Source organism: Lemur catta, chromosome 3, assembly GCF_020740605.2.
Source record: "Lemur catta isolate mLemCat1 chromosome 3, mLemCat1.pri, whole genome shotgun sequence".
Classification (NCBI taxonomy): domain Eukaryota; kingdom Metazoa; phylum Chordata; class Mammalia; order Primates; family Lemuridae; genus Lemur; species Lemur catta.
Window position 1 is genome coordinate 110,959,399 of NC_059130.1, and position 22,741 is coordinate 110,982,139.

The 22,741-nt window shown below is 55.3% G+C and overlaps 1 protein-coding gene across 1 annotated transcript; it reads right to left on the reverse strand.

The window, feature by feature from the left end:
- Positions 1 to 1,843: 1,843 nt before the first annotated feature.
- C1QA (complement C1q A chain) lies at positions 1,844 to 4,937 on the reverse strand. The gene is made up of 3 exons (XM_045546072.1): positions 4,734 to 4,937; positions 3,701 to 3,870; positions 1,844 to 2,649 (listed from the first exon to the last, which is right to left on the reverse strand). Exons 2-3 carry the CDS (start codon positions 3,861 to 3,863, stop codon positions 2,075 to 2,077), a joined length of 738 nt encoding a protein of 245 aa, XP_045402028.1. The 5' UTR covers positions 3,864 to 3,870; positions 4,734 to 4,937; the 3' UTR covers positions 1,844 to 2,074.
- Positions 4,938 to 22,741: the final 17,804 nt, after the last annotated feature.

Here is a 22,741-nt window from a genome sequence, read left to right on the forward strand (position 1 = left end):
CCTCAGTCTGCCCATCTGTACCTTCACCCTGGGGCATGGGGCTGCAGAGAGGGAGGCAAGGTCAAGGTCATGAACGCACTGGCCCTGGGAGTCCCCAGTAGGCAGAGGCCCCTGAAGAGCAGTATGGGGGTGGGGGCTACCCAGCCCGCTGGCAGGCGGCTCCGTCCTCCCTCCGCACCTCGTCTGCGCCTGGCCTCGCTTGTCCAGCAGGTGGCAGCCTCGGCCCGTGCTCAGCGCTCCCCTGCCCCTCCCGCCTGGCCCAGCTCTGGCTCTGTCCCTCCCCGCGGGGACCAGAGCTTTGCCTTGGTGAGCGGGGCTGGGGCGGGTGTAGGTGCGATCTGGGTGAGGGGGCAGCCGGGCACCCCCTGCACCCACCGTTCCTCTAGCCTGGCCCCTCTGCTCCTACGGGGCCTCCACCCCTGACATTTGCCTTGAGTCCCATTGCAATGAAAGAAGCCACCCTTTGGAGCCAGGCAGACCTGGTTCAGACCTAGGCCCTGCCCTTTTCTGGCTGTGTGACCTTGGGTTGGTGGCTCCTTTCTCTGAGCCCCAGTGTCCTCATCTATTCTGCTGGGACTAAAGGCTCTGGAACGCCCAGCACATAGTTGGAGCCCAAAGATCTGTCTCTTTCCCCAGCCCGTGGGTGTGTGTTCTGGGAGGCAGGGGAGAGTGGGGGCAGAGCTGGCCCCGGGAGGGAAGAGAGCCCAGGGGTGTGTGCAGGGACAGCTCCTGCCTCCCGGAGTGTGTCTGTGTGAGTGTGAAGGGGTAGCTGGTGTGTCTCTCCACGGGTGTGCATGGTGTGTTCTGGGGAGGCCCTCACCTGCGGGAGCGGGTGAGTCTCGGTCCAGGAATGTGGGTCCACTTGCATCTCAAGGGAGGTCTGTGTGTGCATGCGTGTGATTGTGTGTGTGTGTGTGTGTATACAGCACATAGATAAAACCGGCTTCCTGTGGGAAAACTCACAGGGCACTGGACGTGTTCAGGACTGAGCTCCTAAATTCCTCGCATACGAAGGACATGGTGGTTTGTTGCCTCGAAGCAGCTCCCAGATGGGCTGAGCTGGACCCTGGGAATGCACCGTGAACATTCTTGGTCCTCCCGGCCGCCAGCCCAGGCGGGAGGCCCAGCGGGCAGCAGAGGCAGCAGCCCCAGCCTCCAGGCTTGCCAGGGTGGAAGCCCAGGGCGGGACTCAGCCTAGCTTTGAGGAGGACTGCTGGGTCTCTGGGACCAATAGCGGCCCCGCTCTGACTCCTGTCCCTGCCTTCCTTAGTACAGGCTGGCAAAGCCCCTGTGCGCTTGTCCAGTGCAGCTTAGAGGCTGGGGAGGCCGGCAAGGGCGGTGGTTAAACACACAGGCTCAGGCCTCAGTAAGACGCAGGTTCAAGTCCCAGATCCTCCCCTTAGATACTGACTGGGGGCTTTAGGGTCCCCTGGCCCCTGCCTCAGTGTCATCATCCATAAAGTGGGGTCCTTATGCCCACCTCAGAGCTTGATTGTAAAGATTAAACAGAATATAATAATAGCTAAAACCCCAAAGCTCTTATGACCCAGGAACTGCTCTACAATTTTCATATATTAAATCATTTAATGCTCCCAATCATCCTTTGAGGTGGGTGCTACTATTAGTTCCCCCCTTGCAGATAAGGAAACAGAATTTCTATGACACGCACATGATCAGACAGCTAGTAAGTGGTGGCGTCAGGATTTGAACCCGCGCGGGTGAGGCTGCTGGGACCTGCTGAACACATCGTGTGACATGCTGAAGGTGAGCCTGCCTCTTACGCACTCGGTAATCACTGCCACCCCTTCCCCCGCCCTCCCGATGCTCGGAGTGGCAGCCAGGCACAGATTCAGACGTTTATTGCGGGACTAGTTCTAAGAAATGATCTTAGAGCGCGTGGTGGGGCAGCAAGTCCTAGGGGCTCTCGGAGCCAGCCCCCGCCCTTCAGGCGGCTAAAGGAAGCGCACCCCCATTTTGCAGAGCAGCACGTGGAAGCCAGAGAGGTGGAGTGAGGGGCCGGGTCGCGCAGCCAGCGGGAAGTGGCCGAGGCGGGGTGGGGAGGGCCTGCCCTGGCTCAGACGGACGGGAAGATGAGGAAGCCGCTGAAGACGCTGTCGGCCTCGGAGCCCTGGTAAATGCGGCCCTTGAGGGGGTCTCTTTCGATCCAGACCTGGTCGCCCTGCTGCAGCTGGAGCACTGTGCCCCCCGACACCACCTGGAAGAACCCCTTGCTGTTGCTGTCACAGAAGCCCAGGGAGCGCCGGAGCTGGCCCCTCAAGGAGGACACGATGGACAAGCAGATGTCCCACTTGGATACCACCTGGAAGGTGAAGTAGTAGTAGCCGGGCACAGCGCAGACAAACTTGCCCGAGTTGCTCTGGTACCGGCCCTCCTGGTTGGTGATGACCACGTCGAAGATGACCACGTTGCCACCCGTCGGTGGATTCCGCCTGATGGCCGAGAAGGCTGGCCGCGGCTGGTCCTTGATGTTTCCTGGGTTGCCTTTGATGCCCTTCAATCCTGGGACACCAGGGTCCCCCAGGGGGCCACTGGGCCCTGGGTAGCCCACTTTGCCGGGGGCTCCAGGGGACCCAGATTCTCCCTGGTCTCCTTTAAGCCCCCGGATGCCTGTCCGGATGCCAGGGGCCCCTGTGGGGAGAAATACCAGATCGAGAGCAAGAGTCCAGTGCCCACCAGTCCGTAGGGAGAGGCCTGGAACCCCTGTATCTGTGGGATGGAGGGCAAGGAAGTGCCTGGGCCTTCAAGACATCAATTCTGACTGGCTGTGTGACCTTGGGCAAGTGTCTCGACCTCTCTGAGCCTCCCCTTCGTCTGTGAAATGGACAGGAGTGTGAATAGGCACTTGGGAAAGCGTCAAGTTCTGGGAACTGCAGGACATTCTGGCTGCTCCGCTGTGCTCTTGCCCATGGCTGTGCCCTCCATCCCCCTCCAGGCCATTGACCCTGATTTCTTCAGGTTTGGGGACCACATGTAGCATGCCCAGATGCAAATTAGTGCAAGTGTCTATGCAATCCTTCTGGTCTGCCATGGGCTGGGAGGCTCAGGGGGCTTACATGAGACTTTCCTTTCCCACTCTGGTTGTGACAGCCTCCCTTTTCCATCACCCCCAGCCTTTTTTTTTCTAGAACATGAGAGTTTCGGGAGCCTAAAAGAGTTGGGGAGAGGAAAGCAGGGGCAGATCTGGGGGTGCTGGAAGGAAGCAAAAGGATAGTTGCAGTCAATTGGTCCCTTCTATGTGCCAGGCAGGGTTACTTCTCCATTTTGTAGATGCAACTTAGCTCAGAGAGGGTCAGTAACTTGCCTGAGGTCACACAGCAAGACAGAGGCTCCTGAGTCTAAAAATCTGGGGCCTAATCATCTGGTAACTGGGCAGTGACCAAGGACTGGGCATTGTTTCCAGACCTTTCACACTCATTGCTCAAAGCCACCCATTCTCCAGAGGAGGGAGGTGAGGACAGAGAAAGAAGATCCAGGCAGTCAGGGGTATGTGGAGTCCTGGGAGCCTGGGGACACGGTACAGGGAGAAGGCCAGGTCCCCTCAGCCCCTGGGGCCAAGTGCAAACTGGAAATGCTTCGTGGGGTGGGGGCAGGTGGACTCCTGCTTCTCAGTGTCGCCCCCAAGCCCCGACCCTGGAAGCCAGGCCGAGGTCAGGGGCTGGGTCCAGAGGGAGGTGCTTACCCGGCTCCCCTTGCTCCCCCTTGAGGCCTGGCTGCCCAGGTCGGCCAGGTTTTCCTGGGGCCCCGTCCTTCCCATTTGGTGCGCGGCACACGTCCTGCGTCACCGTCAAGGCCACGGTCGCGGCCAGGACACAGATCACCAGCCATCTCCAGGAGGCCTCCATGACGGCACTGCGGAGACACGGGAGGGCCCGGGCAGGCTGGACGTGCTGACGCACACCCAGCTCAGACCCTCGAATCCCGTACACACGTGAAACACACACACCTCCCCAGCGCACACATGCCCCGAGGGCCCTCGATGTCCGCTCCCGATCCAGCCCCAGGGACCCTCCAGATACACATGTGCAACTGAGCACACCCATCTCATCACACACGCAGACACACAAGTACAGCCTCTCGTCCAAGCACGTACAAAACACGGGATGCAAACTCAAAAATCCATCGTGCACTCCCGCACATGCAACCGACACCCACATAGACTCCGTCCCTCACTCGGCTGGACACACATATTCATACACTCCCACAGGTGATCGATTTCATTGAACAAATATTTATTGAGCGCCCGCTCCTTATTTAATTAGCACTCCCTCCCCCAGATGGTGGAGCCGTGCGTGCACACAGGAATTCACAAACACCCGGCACAACACCTGCTCACTCCTCTGTGCCTGGCTCTTCCCTGTCTCCACCAGAGGACGGGCAGCTGGCTGCCCCCACGGCCGCCTCTGCTGGGTCCCACTGCTGGCTCTGGCACCCCCACCCTTTCCCCAGCTGCTTGTGTTTTGGGGGCCAGGACCCAGGAACCCTGGTTGGAGCTGAAGACCCCCCGGGTGGTGGATCTAACTCATCACCTCCCACCCTCCCCCAAGCTCTGGCCCAGAGAGTTAAGGTCCCTCCATTCACCCATTCTAGGTCATGAATCAGTGCCCCCAGTCTCTGTAGCTCCCTCCCTCCCTGTCTCAGTTGTCCACCCCCTGGGCCGGCTCCCCTGGACCCCCAAATTTCACAGTCCCCTCCCTTTCGGGCTCTGGCCTCACCTGCCTCCGGTTGTCAACTCCAACTGGACGCTCCTGCCCTCCGCCCAGGGCCCCCTGTGGGATACCCAGCAGGAGTGGCGCCAGGCTGTGGCCAAGTTTCACATCCCTTCCCACTTCCCCTTCTCCTTCTCCAGACCTGCCCCCTGAACTTCCCCAGGGGCCAGAAGTTTGCCAGGAACACTTTGAGCAGACATCAGCAAGACTGAGACTTGGGGTGTCCTACCCCAGCAACAGCTGCCGTGGGGGCGGGCGGGGGCGGCAAGGCAGGCGTCGGCGAGGATGGGGGCGGCAGAGGGGGTGCTGGGCGAGGCTCTGAGAACCAGAGACGTGCAGAACATCAGAGCGGAAGGGATCCTTTTAAAAATCAGTCACTTGTAGGACTTTTTCACGATTATGAAGGCAACACGTGTTCATTGCCAGAAGCTGGGGAAACACAAAGAAGGAAGAACAGCGCGTTGGTAGGAGAAAGCCGCAGGCCAATCTGTTTCTAGACTTGCCACTTCCTAGCTGCATGACTTTGAGAAATAACTTGACCTCTGGGGCCCTCAGTTTTCATATCTGTAAATTGGGAATGACAGATTCTACCTTATCAGATTATTATAACATATTAATGACAGACACATAAAAACACTCAGCATATGGTGAATGTTTAATCATTAGCTTTTATCAACATTTTAAAAAGCAGCAACAGAAGCCTGTGAATTCTACCATCTAGAGATAATTGCTGTTAACGTTTGAATGGATCATCTGGTCTTACTCATCCTCAATGACGGGGCGCTCATTACCTGCCATCATGGAGCACTTCATCGTTGTCAGCTTGGACCCTGACAACACTTTTCTTTAGAGTTAGTGTCTCTGTCTGTCCCAGACTGAGGACCAGTGTGTTTGGGCCTCAGCTGACCACATCTCTGCTTCTTTTCATGAGCATATTTATGTTTTCTGAGAATTTTGCCAGAGGGAGGAGGAGAAGAAGAGGAGAGAGGAGATAAGGGAAGGCTGTTGGACATGGGCAGATGGATGGTCTAGAGCCAGGGTTTTGCAGCCTTGGGGACTGCTTTTCCATTTGCAATCTTGTGTGACATTGACATATATCAAACACATACAAATGGGGATGCTTTGGTTGAAGGGAGGGGGCCCAGCGCTCCCCCTGCCAGCCTCTCCCTCGAGCCCCAGACTCAGGAAGTTAGTAGAGCCAGAATCTCACCGGTTCAGCCCGTACATAACTCACTGTGAGACCCTGGGCAAGTTACCTAACCTCTCTGAGCCTCACTTTCTCTATTCTACACAGATGAGTGGGTGGGAGGCAGGAAGGTTGACCCAAATGGTCTCTCTCATCCCGTCCATCATCCGTCTTCCTTGACAGCATCATGCCAGTCTCGTTTCCCTGCAAGAGGAGTTAGAAACATGACACGTCAGAGCTGGAGGGGCCAGCCCCATCGTCCCTATTTTATTCCTGAAGAAACAAAGGACCAGAGACAGAAAGACTTGCCCAGGGTCACACAGAGAGGGGCAGGGTTGGCATGAGGAGAAATCAGATACTGTGAAAAGCCTCTCAAGCTATAGTTTTCAAAATATTAAATACCCAATTCTTACAGAAATTTAGAATGAGAACATGTCAATTTTTTTTTTTTGTAGCTTGTTAATGAAAGAACCACCAGGGTGGTAAAGCTAGTTCAATGGATATGAAGAAAATGATATGTGCCTAGAGAGAGAAAGAAGAGAGATTCAATAAAAACAATGACAAGAATTCTGGAATATTCCTAAGATCGTTAGATACAAAACTGGTTAAATGCTCTATAGGACAATAAAATCATAACTTTAGGGTTATCTTCTCTACTGGAAAAAAATCCTTTGCATTTCTAAGGACAAAAAGAATTTGCAACTTATCAGGTTTTTACCAGTTAACAGCTATCTTTACAGAGTCTGGGTCCTAATCAATAGTAAATAATAAGTCGAGCAATGTGACATTCCCCCAGAGTGTCAGATGACCCTTAGGAGGGCTCGTTAGATGCGGCTCTAATTTGACTTTGAAAGGACGCCGGTTCTCTGTTTGCCTCATTTCCAAGTGTTGGATGATTTTACTTATCAGGCTGTTGCAAGAGTATAAACACTTCCCGAGAAATAAAGGACATCAATAGTAATGCACATGTCATTAGTGTGAGACTAGAAGAGTCAGCAATAGCCCCGTGAATGTCACAACGGGGGCACCTCTGGTCAGATGGAGTGGGCGTGGGGTGGGCGTGGGGTGGGCGTACTCTTTCACTTCTCCAGAGCTCAGACTCCCGGAGGGGAGGCGGGAGATGTAGGGACAGAGGAAATCCCTAGTAATGCTTCCAAAGTCATGCCTGCAAGGTTCAGTCTCAGAGTGGGGTCAAGGGTCTAAGAAATAACCAAAAAGTAATTTTTAATTACTCAAATTCTTTACGGTGGAGTCACGTCTCATTTGAGGGTTGATTCCAAAATCAGCAATAATAGGTAAACATTGTACACGGGCAAAGTTATTGTAGGAAAAAAGAAATCTCAGGAAAGTGCCATGTTGGAGACCACATTATCATTTCACAATAGTCTTATGCTGTCAGTTTTGGCTTTGACGTTAGAACAGATTTCAGTTAAGTACCAGTCGGCTAATGTTAACCAACGTCACCCTCCCCAAAACACACACAGAGGAATTGGATCTTTAAAGATGGAGCCGGCTGGGCAAGGTGGCTCACATCTGTAATCCCAGCAGTTTGGGAGGCCAAGGCAAGAGGATCTCTTGAGGCCAGGAGTTTGAGACCAGCCTGGGCAACACAGTGAGACCCTATCTCTACAAAAAAATTTTTAAATTAGCTGGCTGTGGTGGCACATGCCTGTAGCCCCCTCTACTCAGGAGGCTGAGGCAGGGGGATTACTTGAGCCCAGGAGTTGGAGCTTACAGTGAGGTATGATTGGGCCACTCCAGAAAAAAAAAGACAGATGGAGCCACACTCTTGGTGAAGTGTTCAGACCATGAGAAGAGCTCACAGGAGCTGAGGCAGGCTTGGGGATGGCGGATCTCTTCCATGCCTGCACACTCCAGAAATAGGCTCTGTGAGGGAACACCCCCTACCTTATTTAAATTGCTATTTCTAGTTCTTTCTCTCTCTGAATCTTATTAGGCAAAGTGCAGATAGTCAAATGTGTACATAATGTGACTCTGAGGTTCTTGTATTTCTTTTTTTCTCTTTAAGAAAATTGAGGCATAATTTGCATAGAGTAAAATGCACAAACCTTGAGTGCACTGTCAGCGGCTCACACACGCAGGCACACTCCGTTTTCCACCACCCACATCAGAATGCGCATTTCCAGCTCCCCTGCAAGTTGCCTTGTGCCCTCCCAGTCAACAGTGCTCGCTCCACCCCCGAATAACCCGTGTTTCTGCCTGTTCTTGAACTCCATGTCAATAGAATCGTACAGCGTGTGCTCTTCTGTGTTTGGCTTCTTTTGATGAACATGCTTGTTCATCATGCGCGAGATTCACCTGTGTCGTGTGTGCCAGTTCAGATGGGATTGCTGAGTGATATTCCATTGTCTGCACACACAGTATCACACTGTATCTATTCTCCTGTTGGTGCGTAGTTTGGGCTACGATGAATAAAGCTGCTAAGAACATTCTCGTGCAAGCCCTCTGCCCCGCCTGGCCCTGTGAACATAGGCACTCAGTTCTCTGCTGTACGTTTTACCGCCAAGGGGGGCACAGAGTTTACACCGGTGCTCCTTGCTCTCCCACACCCGCTGCCCCAGACCTGCCTCTTCAACTCCCCCTCCCCACCAAAAATCCCCCGACCCTCTGCCTGAATCACTCTGCTTCCCGCTGCTCTTTACCAGCAAGGCTGTCTCAGCCTCCTCTTTCTTGTTAAACCCTCTTCCTGGGCCTGTCGGGTCTCTGCCTCCATTCCCAGTCCCCACCACCCAGTAAGATCAGGGTTTCGTTGGCAAGCGGTGCGTCGGGACCTGGGGAGGGAGCTGTCTCGGGAGAGCCCGCTGCACATCTTCCGTGCACATTCTTTATTCTTTGCCTCTCTCGGCAGATAAAAGCACTTCTTGGGACTGTTTTGCGAAATGCAGAGGGGATTGTAAACAACAAGTCATTTGCTGCAGAGATGGAGGTGGCGCGGGTTCACGTTCAGCGACTGTCCCCCTCTGGCTGTGTGATCCTGCAGGAGCCACCGACCTCCTGCATGGGGGGGCTCCGGTGCTTCACCCACAAACTGAGGGTAACTGATCTCAGACCTCAGACTGTGCGAGGCTTCCGGAGAGCAGCGTGGCTTGTCTCTGGCATGTGGCAGGCCCTTAGCAACAAGGTCCCATCTCCCTTTTCCCTCACCTGCCATGTGGAGGGCCGGTGCATAGTGACCTGTTGAGAAGTTTGGTGGGGAAATGTAAAAAGAAGACAAAACAGGGCAAAAGTGATTTCTTTGCAGGAGGGTGAAGAAAAATAGGGAGAAATCAAGCCCCCCAACCCATGGTCCCAGCTGTCCTGGTTGCCCAGCAGGGAAGGAGCCCAGCCTGGGAGGGGCTGGGGGAGCCGCTCTGGGAGAAGTTCCCCACAGGCAAAGCTAGCGGAAGCCACCAGGCGTGCAGCAGGTGAGATGCACAAAGATTATGAGGATTAGGAGAGAGTTTGGAAAATAAACAGAGCGGCTGCGGGAGCCAACAAGGAAGTACTGCCTCCACCTTGGAGGGCTGCGCCCTGGGGCCCGAGGGGACCCTGCAGCCTGGGAACATGGCACCCAGAAGGCTGAGATAACACCAGCTTCCAAGGATCTCGCATGGGCATGAGGGTCACAGGAGAGTGGCCAGGGAAAGCCCATGAACCCCAGACTTTTTATCAGGAGAGGCCGTCGTGGGCTAGAGGCAGGGGACTTGAGTTCTACTCCCAGAGATGGGTGTCCTTAGACAAATCACCCCCCTGGGCCTCAGTCTCCCCATCTGTGAAAAGAGGTGGGGGGAGTTGAACCAAAGCAGTGTTTTCCCTGGGTGATCTGAGGCAGGGAGCCCAGCCCCTTGGAGGGGCTCTGACAACCACGAAAGGCCTTTCCTACCTTGGCACATTGGCTAGGCCTTCCCGGGCTCTTTGGACATGACCTTGCAGCATCTGACAAGTGGGGAGCAGGCACTGGAGGGCTTAGAAATGGCGGGGGGCAGGGCCAGGTGTGTTGGGTGGGGGTAAGAGGTGAGAAAGGTCACTAAATCTCCCCAGGAGCTGAGACCATTTCCAACTTTGGGATTCAGAAATACTTCTTATGTAGAAGCAGAGATTTATGCTTTTCACAGCCCCTGCCTGGCTCACGCGATTCCCCATGAGGTTACTGATGTCATCCCCAATGAACTGGGGGGAAACTGAGGCTCAAAAAGGGCAGTCAGTTACCTGTGTCACACAGTAGCCTGGGTCCAGTCTCCAGGCCACCAGCACTGCCCTAGGGTGGTCCTGGAAGGTGTCCTGTCCCAGACCCTTCCCAGGGTCCTGGGTCCCAGCACCGCCGTTTGGGTTGTGACACTCTGAGCCTCCATCTCTGTCCTGCCAGCAGCTCACTGTGGGCCTGTGTCCAACGCTGCCCGAGCTCCAAATCTAATCAACCCTCCTCCTTTCCCCTGAGCCCAGGGCATGCCCGGGGTCGCACGTGTGCGGGGCGGGGCTGGGATTTGGGCACAGGTCTTGTGCTGAACTCATTTGCCCACCCGCGGAGCCGCTCTGGAGTTTGGGCTAATGACAGCTGCTTCTGCCCACTTGCCTCCCCCTCTTCCCAGCCCTCTGCTGATTACAAATAAACACCCGGTCTACGCAGGAGAGTAATTAACTCTCCAATGTGGGGAGAACTAATCAGCCTGGAGTTTGCTGCAGGTGGGAAAAGCGAAGGCTTTTCCTAAGTAGTATGCAAATGAACCTGTAGTATGCAAACGAGCCCCTCCTGCTCCTGGGAAAGGCTGTCAGCGCCACAAGCGCTGGCTGTGGCAGAGGGACAGGCTCTGGGAACCTGGCCCTGTGGCCTGGGTGCGGGGGGCCTGGCCTGTCAGATTTAGGGGGCAGAGAGGTCAGAGCAGGAGCAGAGGTGGAGCTCACCTTTAGGGTCCCCAGCACACCTGCAGCCCTCGAGTGGAGGAGGGGGAGGGCAGAGGGAGAAATAGATTCAGGGCTTGGAGAAATGGCTCCGAATGTGAACACCACTGTCCCTACCTGGGCGACCTTGGGCAAGTCACTTCACCTTCCTGAGGCTCAGCCTTCTCACCGTGGGATGCGGATAATGACACGCCCTTTTCAGGCTTGTACTGTGAGCTGGGTGGTGCGTGAGGCATCTGTTATAACGCAGTCTGCACTTAGCAGGTGTCTGTGAGTGGGAACCCTTGTTAGAAAGCATGAAGATGGGCCCATAGCGTCCCCTGTGGGCCACGTGCTGCCAAGTCAAGGCCCAGCCCCCCCGGGGCTGCCTTTCAGGGGTGCGCTCAGCCGTGTGATATGTGATTGGAAAGGCTACAGGAATGGCCCTCCTGCTCCCAGCTACACCATCGCTTCCACTGTGCCTGAAATTCTGGACCTGGACTAGCTAAGGAGACTGAGGCTCCCAGGGTGCAAAATTTAAGGGGGTGCCGACTCTCCTGATGGTGCAGGTGCAGAATTGACCCCAAGGAGAGAGTATCTCCTTGAGATTTTGTGCTCAACTTGCTCACTCACCCCATCCTTATCCTGGCCGTGCTAAGTTCCACCATTGGAGAGTCATCTCTTGGTGTTAAATGTTGCCCTCACCCTGTGTCTCCTTTAAAGTGCAGGGATTGTGGGGATAGGGAAAGGGACAAGAGGCAATTTTCTGGGGTAAGGGAACTAGTTTATATTTTGGCTGGGGTGTCAGTTACACGGGTATATTCATGGGTTGTATACATTGTACTCATCAAATTGTACATTTAACTTCTATGTATTTCATTGTATTTAAATTTTACCTCCATAAAACATAATTGAAAAATAAAATGTAGGTATTTTCTGGGAGAGATCACACACTAATGTGCAGTGTTAATGACATCCAAAGTGGTCATCCAGATTCTGCTTGTATACCTCCTGTGATGGGGAGCTCACTCCCTACAGAGCAAGGGCATCACTTGTTTGGTGGTGGAACTGGAATTTGAACCCAGATTGGACTCTACTGACTCTCCCAGGATTGTGTGTGTTTAGGAATTGCCATGAAGGTTAAGTGAGATGTGCTATGTGAATGTTTGTCCCTTACAAACATCTGCATATCTGGAGACACAGGAGAATTGCATATCCCGTCCACCCATCCCAGCAATTAGGTGGAGTCCAAGACCAGCACTGTGCAATGACAGACACATGAGCAGAAGTGACATTGCTGGTGCAGACTCTCCGGCGTGCTCTTTGCTGCTGAGGTCGTGGAGTCCTCGCATTGCCACAGTGGAGCCAGAGGTGGAGCCACAGCATCTAAGCAGCCTGGCTCGCCGAGTGTCATGTGGAGGACGATTACTCTGGAGAATCATCTGGACCCATGAAGGGCTTTGCAGGAGTGATGCGTAACTGAAGTGTAGTTACTGCAGCGTAATTGAGCTTGTCCTGACCTGCACAGCACAGGTTGGCCCAGTAGAGAGTGGTTATTACATTGACACTGTCTTGTTCACCCTCCCTCTTCCTCTTCCTCTTCATTTTTCAGAGCTATCGTTGTCCCTGACAACATTCTCATAGAACCCTTTAGGGCGGCACCATCCCTGGCCGATCCCCGTGGAGCTGTCCAGGGTCCTGTCCTTGGCCTGGGCTCTTCACCTTGCCCGGACTTTCATCAGTTCTGCACCCTCCGAGCTGGGCACCCAGGATTCTGAAATGAAAAACACCCAGGTCTGCCTTTGGAGAGCTTACATCCTGCTGGGGGAGGCAGACACAGAAATAACTCCAGGACTGAGCGGGTCATGGGGCACCAGAGACACCCAGAAACCAGCAGTGGATAAGATGAGAGTCACCCCAGTGCAGGAATCTTGGGAGACTTCTCAGAGGAGGAGGAAGGAGGTGGCCGCAGTGACTCACCTGGGCATTCATAGGCTCTACTGCAGTCTGAGTCCCCGTGTCTCTGCTTCCCACTGTGTAACCTTGGGGTAGGCATCTTCCCTCCTAAAGCCTTAGTTTTCTCATCTGTAAAATAGGGCAATAAAAGTACGTCCACATAGGGTTGTGGTGATGATTGAGTGAATTAACATGTGTAAAGTGCTTTACTGAGTGCCTGGCATGTAGTAATTGCTCAATAAGCTGTCGCTAGTATGACCTCATTTGGCCTTTGCAACAACCCTGTGAGAGAATAGAACTAGCATTATCTCCATTTGACAGATGAGAAAACTGAGGCTCAGAAAGGGTAGGCGACTTGCCTAAAACCACATGGCTAAGACCTGGCTGAGCTTGGGTGGGAAGCTGGGGTAGCTGGGCGCAGTCTGTGTTCACTGTGCCATTGGGGTTAGGATTTCTGTGCTCAGGCCTTGGATCTCATCTGTTTCTTCCAGCCTGGCCACATCGCCCACTCTTTCCATGTCCTGAGCCCCAGCCTGGCCTTCGAGACAACTATCTTTTTATTATAGTAAAATATATCTAAAATTTACCATTTTAACCACTTAAGCGCACGTTTCAGTGGCATTAAGAATATTCACATCCTTATGCAACAATCACCACCACCCATCTCCAGAGCTTTTTCATCTTTCCATACTGAAACTCTATGCCCCTGAAGCTGTAAACCCTCTCCCACAGCACCCGGCGGTCACCATCCCACTTCCTGTCTCTGTGAGTTTGACTTTTCTAGGCACCTTGCATAATTGTCCTTTTGTGACTGGCTTATTTCACTTAGCATAATGTCTTCCAGCTTCATTCATCTTATAGCATATATCAGAGTTTCCTTCCTTTTTAAAGCTGAATAATATTCCATTTTATGTATTTGCCACGTTTCATTTATCCATCCATCCAGTGATGGGCGTTTGGGTTGTTTCCACCTTTTGGCTGTTGTGAACAATGCTACAACGGGCTGGGCGCGGTGGCTCACGCCTGTAATCCTAGCACTCTGGGAGGCCGAGGCGGGTGGATCGCTCGAGGTCAGGAGTTCGAGACGAGCCTGAGCAAGAGCGAGACCCCGTCTCTACTAAAAAAAATAGAAAGAAATTATCTGGCCAACTAAAAAATATATATAGAAAAAAAATTAGCCGGGCATGGTGGCACATGTCTGTAGTCCCAGCTACTCGGGAGGCTGAGGCAGTAGGATCGCTTAAGCCCAGGAGTTTGAGGTCACTGTGAGCTAGGCTGACGCCATGGCACTCTAGCCCAGGCAACAAAGCAAGACTCTGTCTCAAAAGAAAAAAAAAAAAAAATAATAATGCTACAATGAACACGGGTGTGCAAAGTCCCTGCTTTCAGGAGACCCCACGACCTTGGGGGCCACTCCCAGATTTTGCCAGGATCCAGGACCAGAGCCTGTCTTGCTGCCCCTCAGGTGCTGAGCCTTTGCCTGCCCAGTGTCACTACTGTCTAGTCCCCCCTTCTCTCCACTCACAATGCCCTCTCCCGCCTCTAGAGCCCAGACCCCATGTCCTCTGTCTCTGATGACTTTAACCCTTAGCTAGTGTTGCCTGTGCCTACCCCTCCCTCTTCCAGAACAGGGCATTTCCTTCAGAATGTTGTGGGGATGGCCTCCACTTGAGGAAAGGTAAACATGAGAGTCCTCCCTCTGGAATGTGACCAGAGCTGGTCACTTGTGCCAGTGCAGTGAGTTAGAGGGAACCTGGCTTCCTGACTCTTGCTACACTCTTTTCAAGCTAGACGAGGCAGTCACTTGCCAGAGAAGCATCTTAGACAGGCTGGGTTCAAATCCTGGCCCTGCTGTGTGCAATCGGACAAGTTATTCATACTTTATCTCTCTGCACCTCAGTGTGTCCAGCTGTGAAATGGACATAATACAGAAGCCACTTAACACCACTGTAGTGAGGATTAATGGGGTCAGTAGGGTATTGCCAAGGATATAGTAAGTGATCACAAATACCAGATCGTGTTTATTCAAGGAATACATGGTGCTCGCTCAGGGGATCTTTGCCAAATTAACGGGAAGAATGAGAGTGAAGAGTGGATTTGGATTCAAAGCGAGCAGACGCCCAGGGGTGCCTGGAGGGAGCTGCTCAGCCCCTTGCACTGAGTGAGCAGCGCAGCGCCTGCTGCCTACCCCGCCTGGCTGCCCCGGGCATTGGTGGGGGCTGGGGGGAGGGCACGGGGGCAAATGGCTCTCGGCTCAGCTAGTCCCTCCTTGGAGAAAGCGGCTTCCTCCACGCAGCCCTCTCAGGGGCCCCCACTCTCATGCTTTCTCCAGGCAGACAAGCAGTTGCTGAGAGACCTGGTGGTACTTCTGGGGTGGGGGCTGGTGGGATAAACCATCCTCCCTCCATTCCCACCACTTCCGGCAGGGACTGAAACTGCAGGGGCTTTCTGGAGGCTGGGGCAACCCTGGCAGGGAGGACAGGAAGCCGAGGCTCATGGGTTGGACTCTGGGCCTGGCCTGGGGTGACCGGTTTGGGCTCCAAGACTTGGAGCCCAGCCAGGGTCCGCAGTTCTGCCCAGGCACCCGGAGAGGGCCCTGGCTTGGGAGCTGGAGACTCGGGTTCTAGGCCTGGCTTGGCCTGTGTTGCCTCAGCCTCCTCCGTCTTTCCCAGGGTGTCGATACCTTCCTCTCTAACAGGCGCCACCCCGCCTGCCTCGGGGGGCTGGGGGGAGGCTCTTCTACGATGCCGGTCAGGAAGGGGCGTCCCAAAGCCAGGCAAATCCGAGGGCATCGAAGCCCTGCCGGTGGGCGACTCACTCGGGCACCCCTCCCTGCCACCCAGGAAGAGGTGGAGCTGGGTCTGAACGTAGCCAGAGATGTTTGTGGAGCGGGGGGAGGGAGGCTGGGAGCCTCAGAGCCTCCGTTTCCCTGTGGCTGATGGCAACCACTCCGCCACACCGCGGGCCCGTGCAGGCAGTTAAAAAAAATTATCTAAATGTTCACAACTTTCCTGCACGGTAGCTGTATCACCCCCAGTGTGCAGATAAGAAAAAGGGGGGCTCTAGGGGTGACATTACTTGTCCCAGGTGTTAACATATAGTGCTGTGTGTCCTTCAGGAATCACCTCTCTGGGCTTTGGTTTCCACATCTGTAAAACGGGAGTGTCTGTCTGTCCCTCTCTCTGGCGTTCAGTGACGGTAGGCAGCCTTGCTGAGGTTTGGGCCAGGGGCGGTGGGACACCTTGGCCCTGCGGCATACCTGTCGGGCAGGGGCGGGGCCAGGGCACTGCAGGAGCCTTTGCTGCTTGACTTGGTCACTCCCAGGCCTCCATCTAAGCCCCGGGACTCCCCGAAGGCCTCTGCCCCGTTTCCCCAGCCAGGGTGCGCGCAGCGTCTTCCTGGGCGATGAGATGGTGGCCGTGACTTCCTGGGGCTCCTGGCATCCGTGAAAGGCTAACTGGGGGCGCCACTCCAGAGCGCCCCCCTTTGCCTCTCAGCAGGAGGGAGGGACCAGGTTATTTTTGTGATAAAAGTTTAATAAATTGGAAGGCATGGTTTTCATTCTGTGGGTAATTAGCTGCCACTGCTGCGCTCCCTCCTAATTGTCTCTCACTCCAGACGGGCGCGGAGATCAATAGGAAGCGGCCGCTGTGCGGTGAAAGTCACAATTAATTAATTGTCAGACGTGTGTGTGTCTCCATCTCTGTCACATCAAAGGGCCGGGGGCGGCAGCTGCCCAAGTCTCGGCCCAAAGCCCCCAGATGCATGCGACCATGAGCCACAGGGCACGCTTCCTGCCTCTCCCTCAGGCAGTGGGAGGCTCGTAGAGAAGGGGTCCCCTGAGACCCCAAGCTCAGGGCCTTCTCTGACAGCCAGTGTCATCCAGCCTCTGCCCTCCAAAATCTCTGCTGTAGCATCACTGTCTCGGATACCCTCGCCCAGGTTCCCCGTCTCCCCTTTGCCCACCGGCTCCATTTTCCTACCCAAACTTTGGCTGTGTCGGTGTCAGAGAGTGGGTGCCTCTCGGGGAGGGGATGGGTTACCCGGAGAGGACATTCTGGGAGCAGGCGCTGCTCTGCATGTTGATTCCGGTGGTGGTTTCGTGGGTGTAAAAAGCTATGTTGATGTGCACTTAAGATTAGCGCAAACAGTTACACCCACACCTCCCCTCCCCAGTCAGCATCAACCGCTCGCGTTTCTGTGCCAGGCACGGAGGTGGCAGGATGATGAAGATCACGTGGCCGGTGAGGGAGGCAGCCACAGGCCCTGCTTAGACACATCTTCCCTAGTCTTCACCACCAGCCCCGGAGATTCCCATTTTACAGGTGAGGAAACAGAGGCACAGAGAGGGGGTGGGAAGGAACGAAGGAGAGGAGAGGGAAGGCGGGAGGGAGGGGCCTGTGTATGTCGGGGGCTTGTGTGTGGCCGGCACCAGCCTGACGCTTTACACACCTCCACCTCTCCGGGAAGGAGGGGCGATGCGTCCCATTGTACAGACGGGGAAGCTGAGGCTCAGAGAGGTGCAGTCCCTCATCTAAGGCCACACTGGCAGGGAGTGATGGGCTGGGGCTGGAACCTGCGCTGTCTCACTGCAGCGTCCCTCTGAGGGGGACTGGGAGGAGGAGGGGAAGACGGAGAGAAGACAGGAGTTAGTGGGTGACAGGGGCATCAGGTGGGACCCGAGAAGCTGGGAATAGTCCTGGCAAGTTGTGAGCATGAAAGCGGCACTGCTGAGACACTGGCACATGGGTACACACGTACATGCATGCACACACACGCACACACACATGCACACACGCACACACGCACACACATGCACACACATGCACACACACGCACACATGCACACATGTACACACACGCACACACGCACACACATGCATACATGCACACACATGCACACACACGCACACATGCACACACACGTACACATGCACACATGTACACACACGCACACGCACACACGCACACACATGCATACATGCACACACACGCACACATGCACACACACACGCACACATGCACACACATGCACACATGCACACACGCACACACATGCACACACATGCACACATGTACACACGCACACACATGCACACACACGCACACACACACGCACACACGCACACACATGCACACACACGCACACATGCACACACACGCACACATGCACACATGCACACATGTACACACACGCACACGCACACACGCACACACATGCATACATGCACACACGCACACACATGCACACACACACGCACACATGCACACACATGCACACATGCACACACGCACACACATGCACACACATGCACACATGTACACATGCACACGTGCACCCGCTTAACACTTTTGCTCCGCCCCAACCTTTCCAGAGGAGCTTCCTGCTGCCTCACTGGTGCCCCCTGGCTTTCCCTTTCCTGCCCCAGGGTTTGCTGTTCGAACCCCCCAACCCTGCCCTGCCCCCCACTGCCTGGCACAGAGAAGGGGCCCAGCAAGTGGGCGGGCTCTGCCTGAGGCTGCAGCTCTGCAGGTGAAGCCTGACTTCAGGAAGGGCCAGGCCTGCCTGTCCCAGCCCTGGGCCAGTGCTCTGTTTTCCCCCCACCCCTGCCACCCACTAAGCGGCTCATCAGCCCCCCAGGGCACACGGGTGACAGATATTGCAACAGCTTCCTCCCGGTGGGGAGGCGGGCCGTCCTCTGCTGTCTCTCACTGAGAACACGGCAGCGGGTCCAGCCTCCCGCTCCCGGCTGGCCGTCAGGGGAGGCCACCTCCATGCTCCCACCACCGTTGCAGCCTGTCACTGCGTCTTTGAAGTGGCGCCTGATTTTCCAGTCTGTCTGAAGTTGCTCGCTGTTTATGCAGCAGCTGGTCCGGCAAGTCCCCCCTCCGCCAGGCCTTTCCATGACGGTGCCAGCCGCTGGGGACCCGGGGAGACAGCCACCAGGTCTCCGGGGGGAATGGCGGGAGGAAGCCGAGATACCATTTCTGTTTTCAGGGTCTTCTAGACCGAGTTTGCTTATTTTTTGTTTAAAAGGGTAAATAAAAAAGAGTTTCTAAGAACCCCAATGTGCTCTTTCTCTTCAAAGAAAAGGAACAGAGATTTAAAACAAAAAACAAAAATACATGGGCTAAAGGTAAAGCTCTTAAACTTCTTTGAACGTTTTTACTGCTGTGGCAGCTGCACAGCGGAAGGTGCTAGACTGGGAAGGCTCTCGTGGATGCTAATGTGTCGTGTGACCTTGGGCAAGTCCCTTCGCCCTGTTGTCAGGTCCCCTGGTGAGGGTTCAGCCAGCCCTGCTGCAGCACTCCACACTGTGGGACCTTCTCAAAGCCTGTGCTGTTTCCCCCGAGGCTCAAGCCCAGAAAATCAGAGCGGGGAGGTGGAGGGGCCCGCGGGATCAGCGAGCAGGACGGACCCTTTCAGACATGGATGCGCAAAATCTCCACTATAAGGGTGTCACTGCTCAGGATCAGAGGGGCTGAGTGACTAGCCTAAGGTCACACAGTGAGGGAGTCCATGGCCAAAGCAGGACTATTGAATCTGTGTCTTCTGCCTCCCCAGCCAGGGCCTTTTTCTTCTGCCTCATTAAGCTGTAGGAGGAAGTTTCCAGAAAGCAGGGGCCATCTTTACCTGACTTAGACTCTCAACAGGGGAGTTTGAGGATGAGGGCCCCGGGGTCAAACAGAACTCGGTCCTGCAACTGCCCTCTGTTTATGTGACTGCAGGAACTGATTTCAAGTGTCTGAGCCTCAGTTTCCCTAACTGTAAAATGGGGCTATTCCTCATGTCTCCCTCTTGTGCAGCTGTGAGGGTGAAGGACAGGACACACGTCAAGCACCCAGCATGGTGACTCCGTGAACGCCAGCAGTCGCTCCTGCCAGTCTTCAGCCTGGGTGGGGGCCTCGTCAGTGATCTTCGTCCAACTCTTGGAGGAGAAGGAGGACACATGAGGCCATCCTCCCAGGCCTGGCTGTCACATCGCCACCTCTCACACCGCACCCCTCCCACCAGAGCCCCTTCCTAGGAGACAGGCAGCCCCTCCGCGGGAACTGTCAACCTCGTCTCACTGAGAGGCCACTGCTGATACTGATGAGAACCCTGGCAGGAGGGGCAGGCAGCGAGCGGCTCGGGGCCTGGCCTCGCCCCCCAGCCCGGCCTGGCCTTTCTTGGTCTCCCTGTCACAGCGCTGGCTACAGCCCAGGGAGGTGACCCTATGGGTTGCTTACGTTGCCCATGTGGGGCTGGAGAACTGTCAGTCTAAGGGCTGGTCTTAAAGGGAGCTGGAGGGTGGGCGGGTGGGTGGGCTCAGCTTCGGGCAAGCGGTACAGAGAGCAGGTGCCTGGTGGGCGTGGGCTCAGGGCTCGGATGCAAGGAACTGGGTTGGGAGCCTGACTCTGACTCTGTCACTCACATGCCGTGTGACCTGGGGTAAGTTGAGTCATCTCTCTAGATGTAGGTTCTTCAGCTGAAAACATGCTCAGGGTGAATGCCCTCCCCGTAGGGCCACTGGGAAAACCGGAACAATGGCAGCAGCTGGTGACAGAGTAGTAACCTCATGAGTGGGAGATGCTAGGAGTATCATTACGCTCTTGCCCTCATGTGTGGGCATGACATTCATTCATTCATTCGCTATTCAGTAAGGCATTATTGCACCCTTACTATTTGCCAACCTAGTTCCAGGCACGGGAGAGACAGCTATGTGAACAGAGACAAAGCTCCCTGCCCTCCTGGAGCTGACATTCTAGTAGTGGAGGAATGAGGGCCTGGGGGGAGGGTGGGGGAAATCAGAGGCCCAGAGAGGACAGGGCATGGGGCTGGGCATAGGCAAGAAGCAGAGGAGAGAACACAGATCTTTGTTCAAATGGCTCAACCACTAACTTGCTGTGTGGCCTTGAGCAAGGCACTTGCCCTCTCTGGGCTTCCGCTTCCACATTTGCGAAAGGAGACTAATCACCCTACCTTGCGTCACCAAGACACAAGCCTCCAGTGAGTCCAGTCTTGGGAAGGCACTGGGAGAACAGAGTTCCTCCCCCTGCCCACTCCCCTCCCTGAGAATTAGGGCCGGGCAACTAGTGGGGGACAGGTGGGTGCCACCTGCAGTTCTACTCAGCCTATGTGCCCCAGCCCAGCGTATCCCGAAGTTACAGACCTGCAAATGGCTGCTCTACCTTTTAAAGTCTGGCCCTGAAGTGTGGGCAGGAGCTCGGCACATCTTCTCCTACCCCAGGCCCTCCGGACTAGGACCCCCTCCCTGAGATCCTGTTTCTTCTAGTTACCCTCAGGGTGGGATTCTGGGGATCTGGGCAGCCTTGCAGCTGGAGACCAGTAGCATTCACTCATGCATTCATTCATTCATCATCAATCGTTTGGTCAGTCAACAAGCACTCATCCATGTTTTACCATGTGGCAGCCTTGTGCTAGGCACAAGGTACCACGGGCGTGTCAATTTCTTTAGCAAACATAAGTACCTCCTCTCTGTTCCAGGTTTCGCACTGGGGACGCAGTGATTAATTGATTTATTCAACGTTTAGCGGCACCTACCATGTGCCCTGTGCTGAGTGCCAAACACATATGGAGGCCCTACTCTGTGCCAGGCACCATGATGGGTGCAGGGGACAAGGACACCCCAGATCCTGCAGCACCGGCTCGGAGCCAGGCACCCCACCTGGAAAGCAGGGGCCGCGTTTTGTATGCGGACAGGAAACCGGAGTCTCCCTGTGGCTAATGAATCATCGAGCTTCACAAGAGAAGCGCCAACAGACCCCCTTGTCCATGAATTTGCTAATTGAGCTCCTCGAACTCAGACATTAACCCGCATTACCATAAATACTGCGGAGAACAGCCATTCTCAGCTGCTGCTCTATGGTAGCGGAGAAAATCAGTCCAGGAATAAAACCGAAATGGAATCATAAAACCTTATTTTCACCATTAATTTAAACCTATTCTCCCCCAAATACCTTCAGCTACATCTTTCTCTAACACTCGGGCTGGAGAGAGGAGGACGGGGCTGGGGGAAGACGGCAGCTGTACAGTGAGGCCGGGGAGGACAACTGGGGGTGCGGAATGAGGGGTGCGGGGTCGGGGCCCCTTCTCTGCCTCACCGGGGGCAAGAGAGTGGGCAGAGGCAGACGGGCAGGCGGGTGGAAGGACTGACCGACTGCCACACAGACGAGGAAGACAGACAGACAATGGAAAGGCAGCTGGGCCGCCAGCCTGACCCGCAGAAGCCTGGCAACCCGCAGGCAGACGGCCAGGAACGCGGGCAGGCGGGCGAAGTGACGGTCCAGGCGGCAGATCCAGGGAGAGGCGGACAGCCGCTGTGTCCACCGAGAGGGCAGCTGCAGGGCGTGGAGGCCGGGCTGGGGCAGAGCTGGATGGCGGGGCCTTCCCTGGACGGCTTAGCGGAGGGACAGCCAGTGGACGCCTGCGTGTTAAGCCCCTTGCGTGAGGAGACTCGCGTGCGGGGTGCTCCCCTGGGCCCCAGGCTTCCCGGCTTCTTCCTCCACCCCGCCCCCCCCCCCTCACAGCCATGTGCATCGTCTGGCACGCAAGGCCAGGAGGCTCAGCGCAGCGTGAGGCCTGCTCCGTGGTTGGGCAGTGGGGGCAGCGCCTGGCCCCCATGTGGGCCCAGTTGTCTGTGTGTGGGGGGTGCTTAGACCCAGTTGCGGGTCCTAGCCCTGGGGACTTGAGGGCTTGGGAAGTCTGTAACTGAGCCTGCTGGGCTGTTGCCTTATTTGCACCCTCTGCCCCTGGCCACGACTCTGTGTGGTAGATTCTGTTATGGCCCCATTTAAAAGAGCAGCAAAGTGAGGCTCAGGGAGCGGAGGCACTTAGGCCAGGGAGTGTCGTCATGAGGGGGTGGGATCTTTACTTCTGGGAGTCAGGCTGCTCGCAGGAAGCCCATGCGTGCCCTGCTCCTCTGCATTGGCAGGGCCAGGGCACTGCGGCTGGGCAGCGGGTCTGCCGGACCCTGGAGCTCACGGTGGGAAA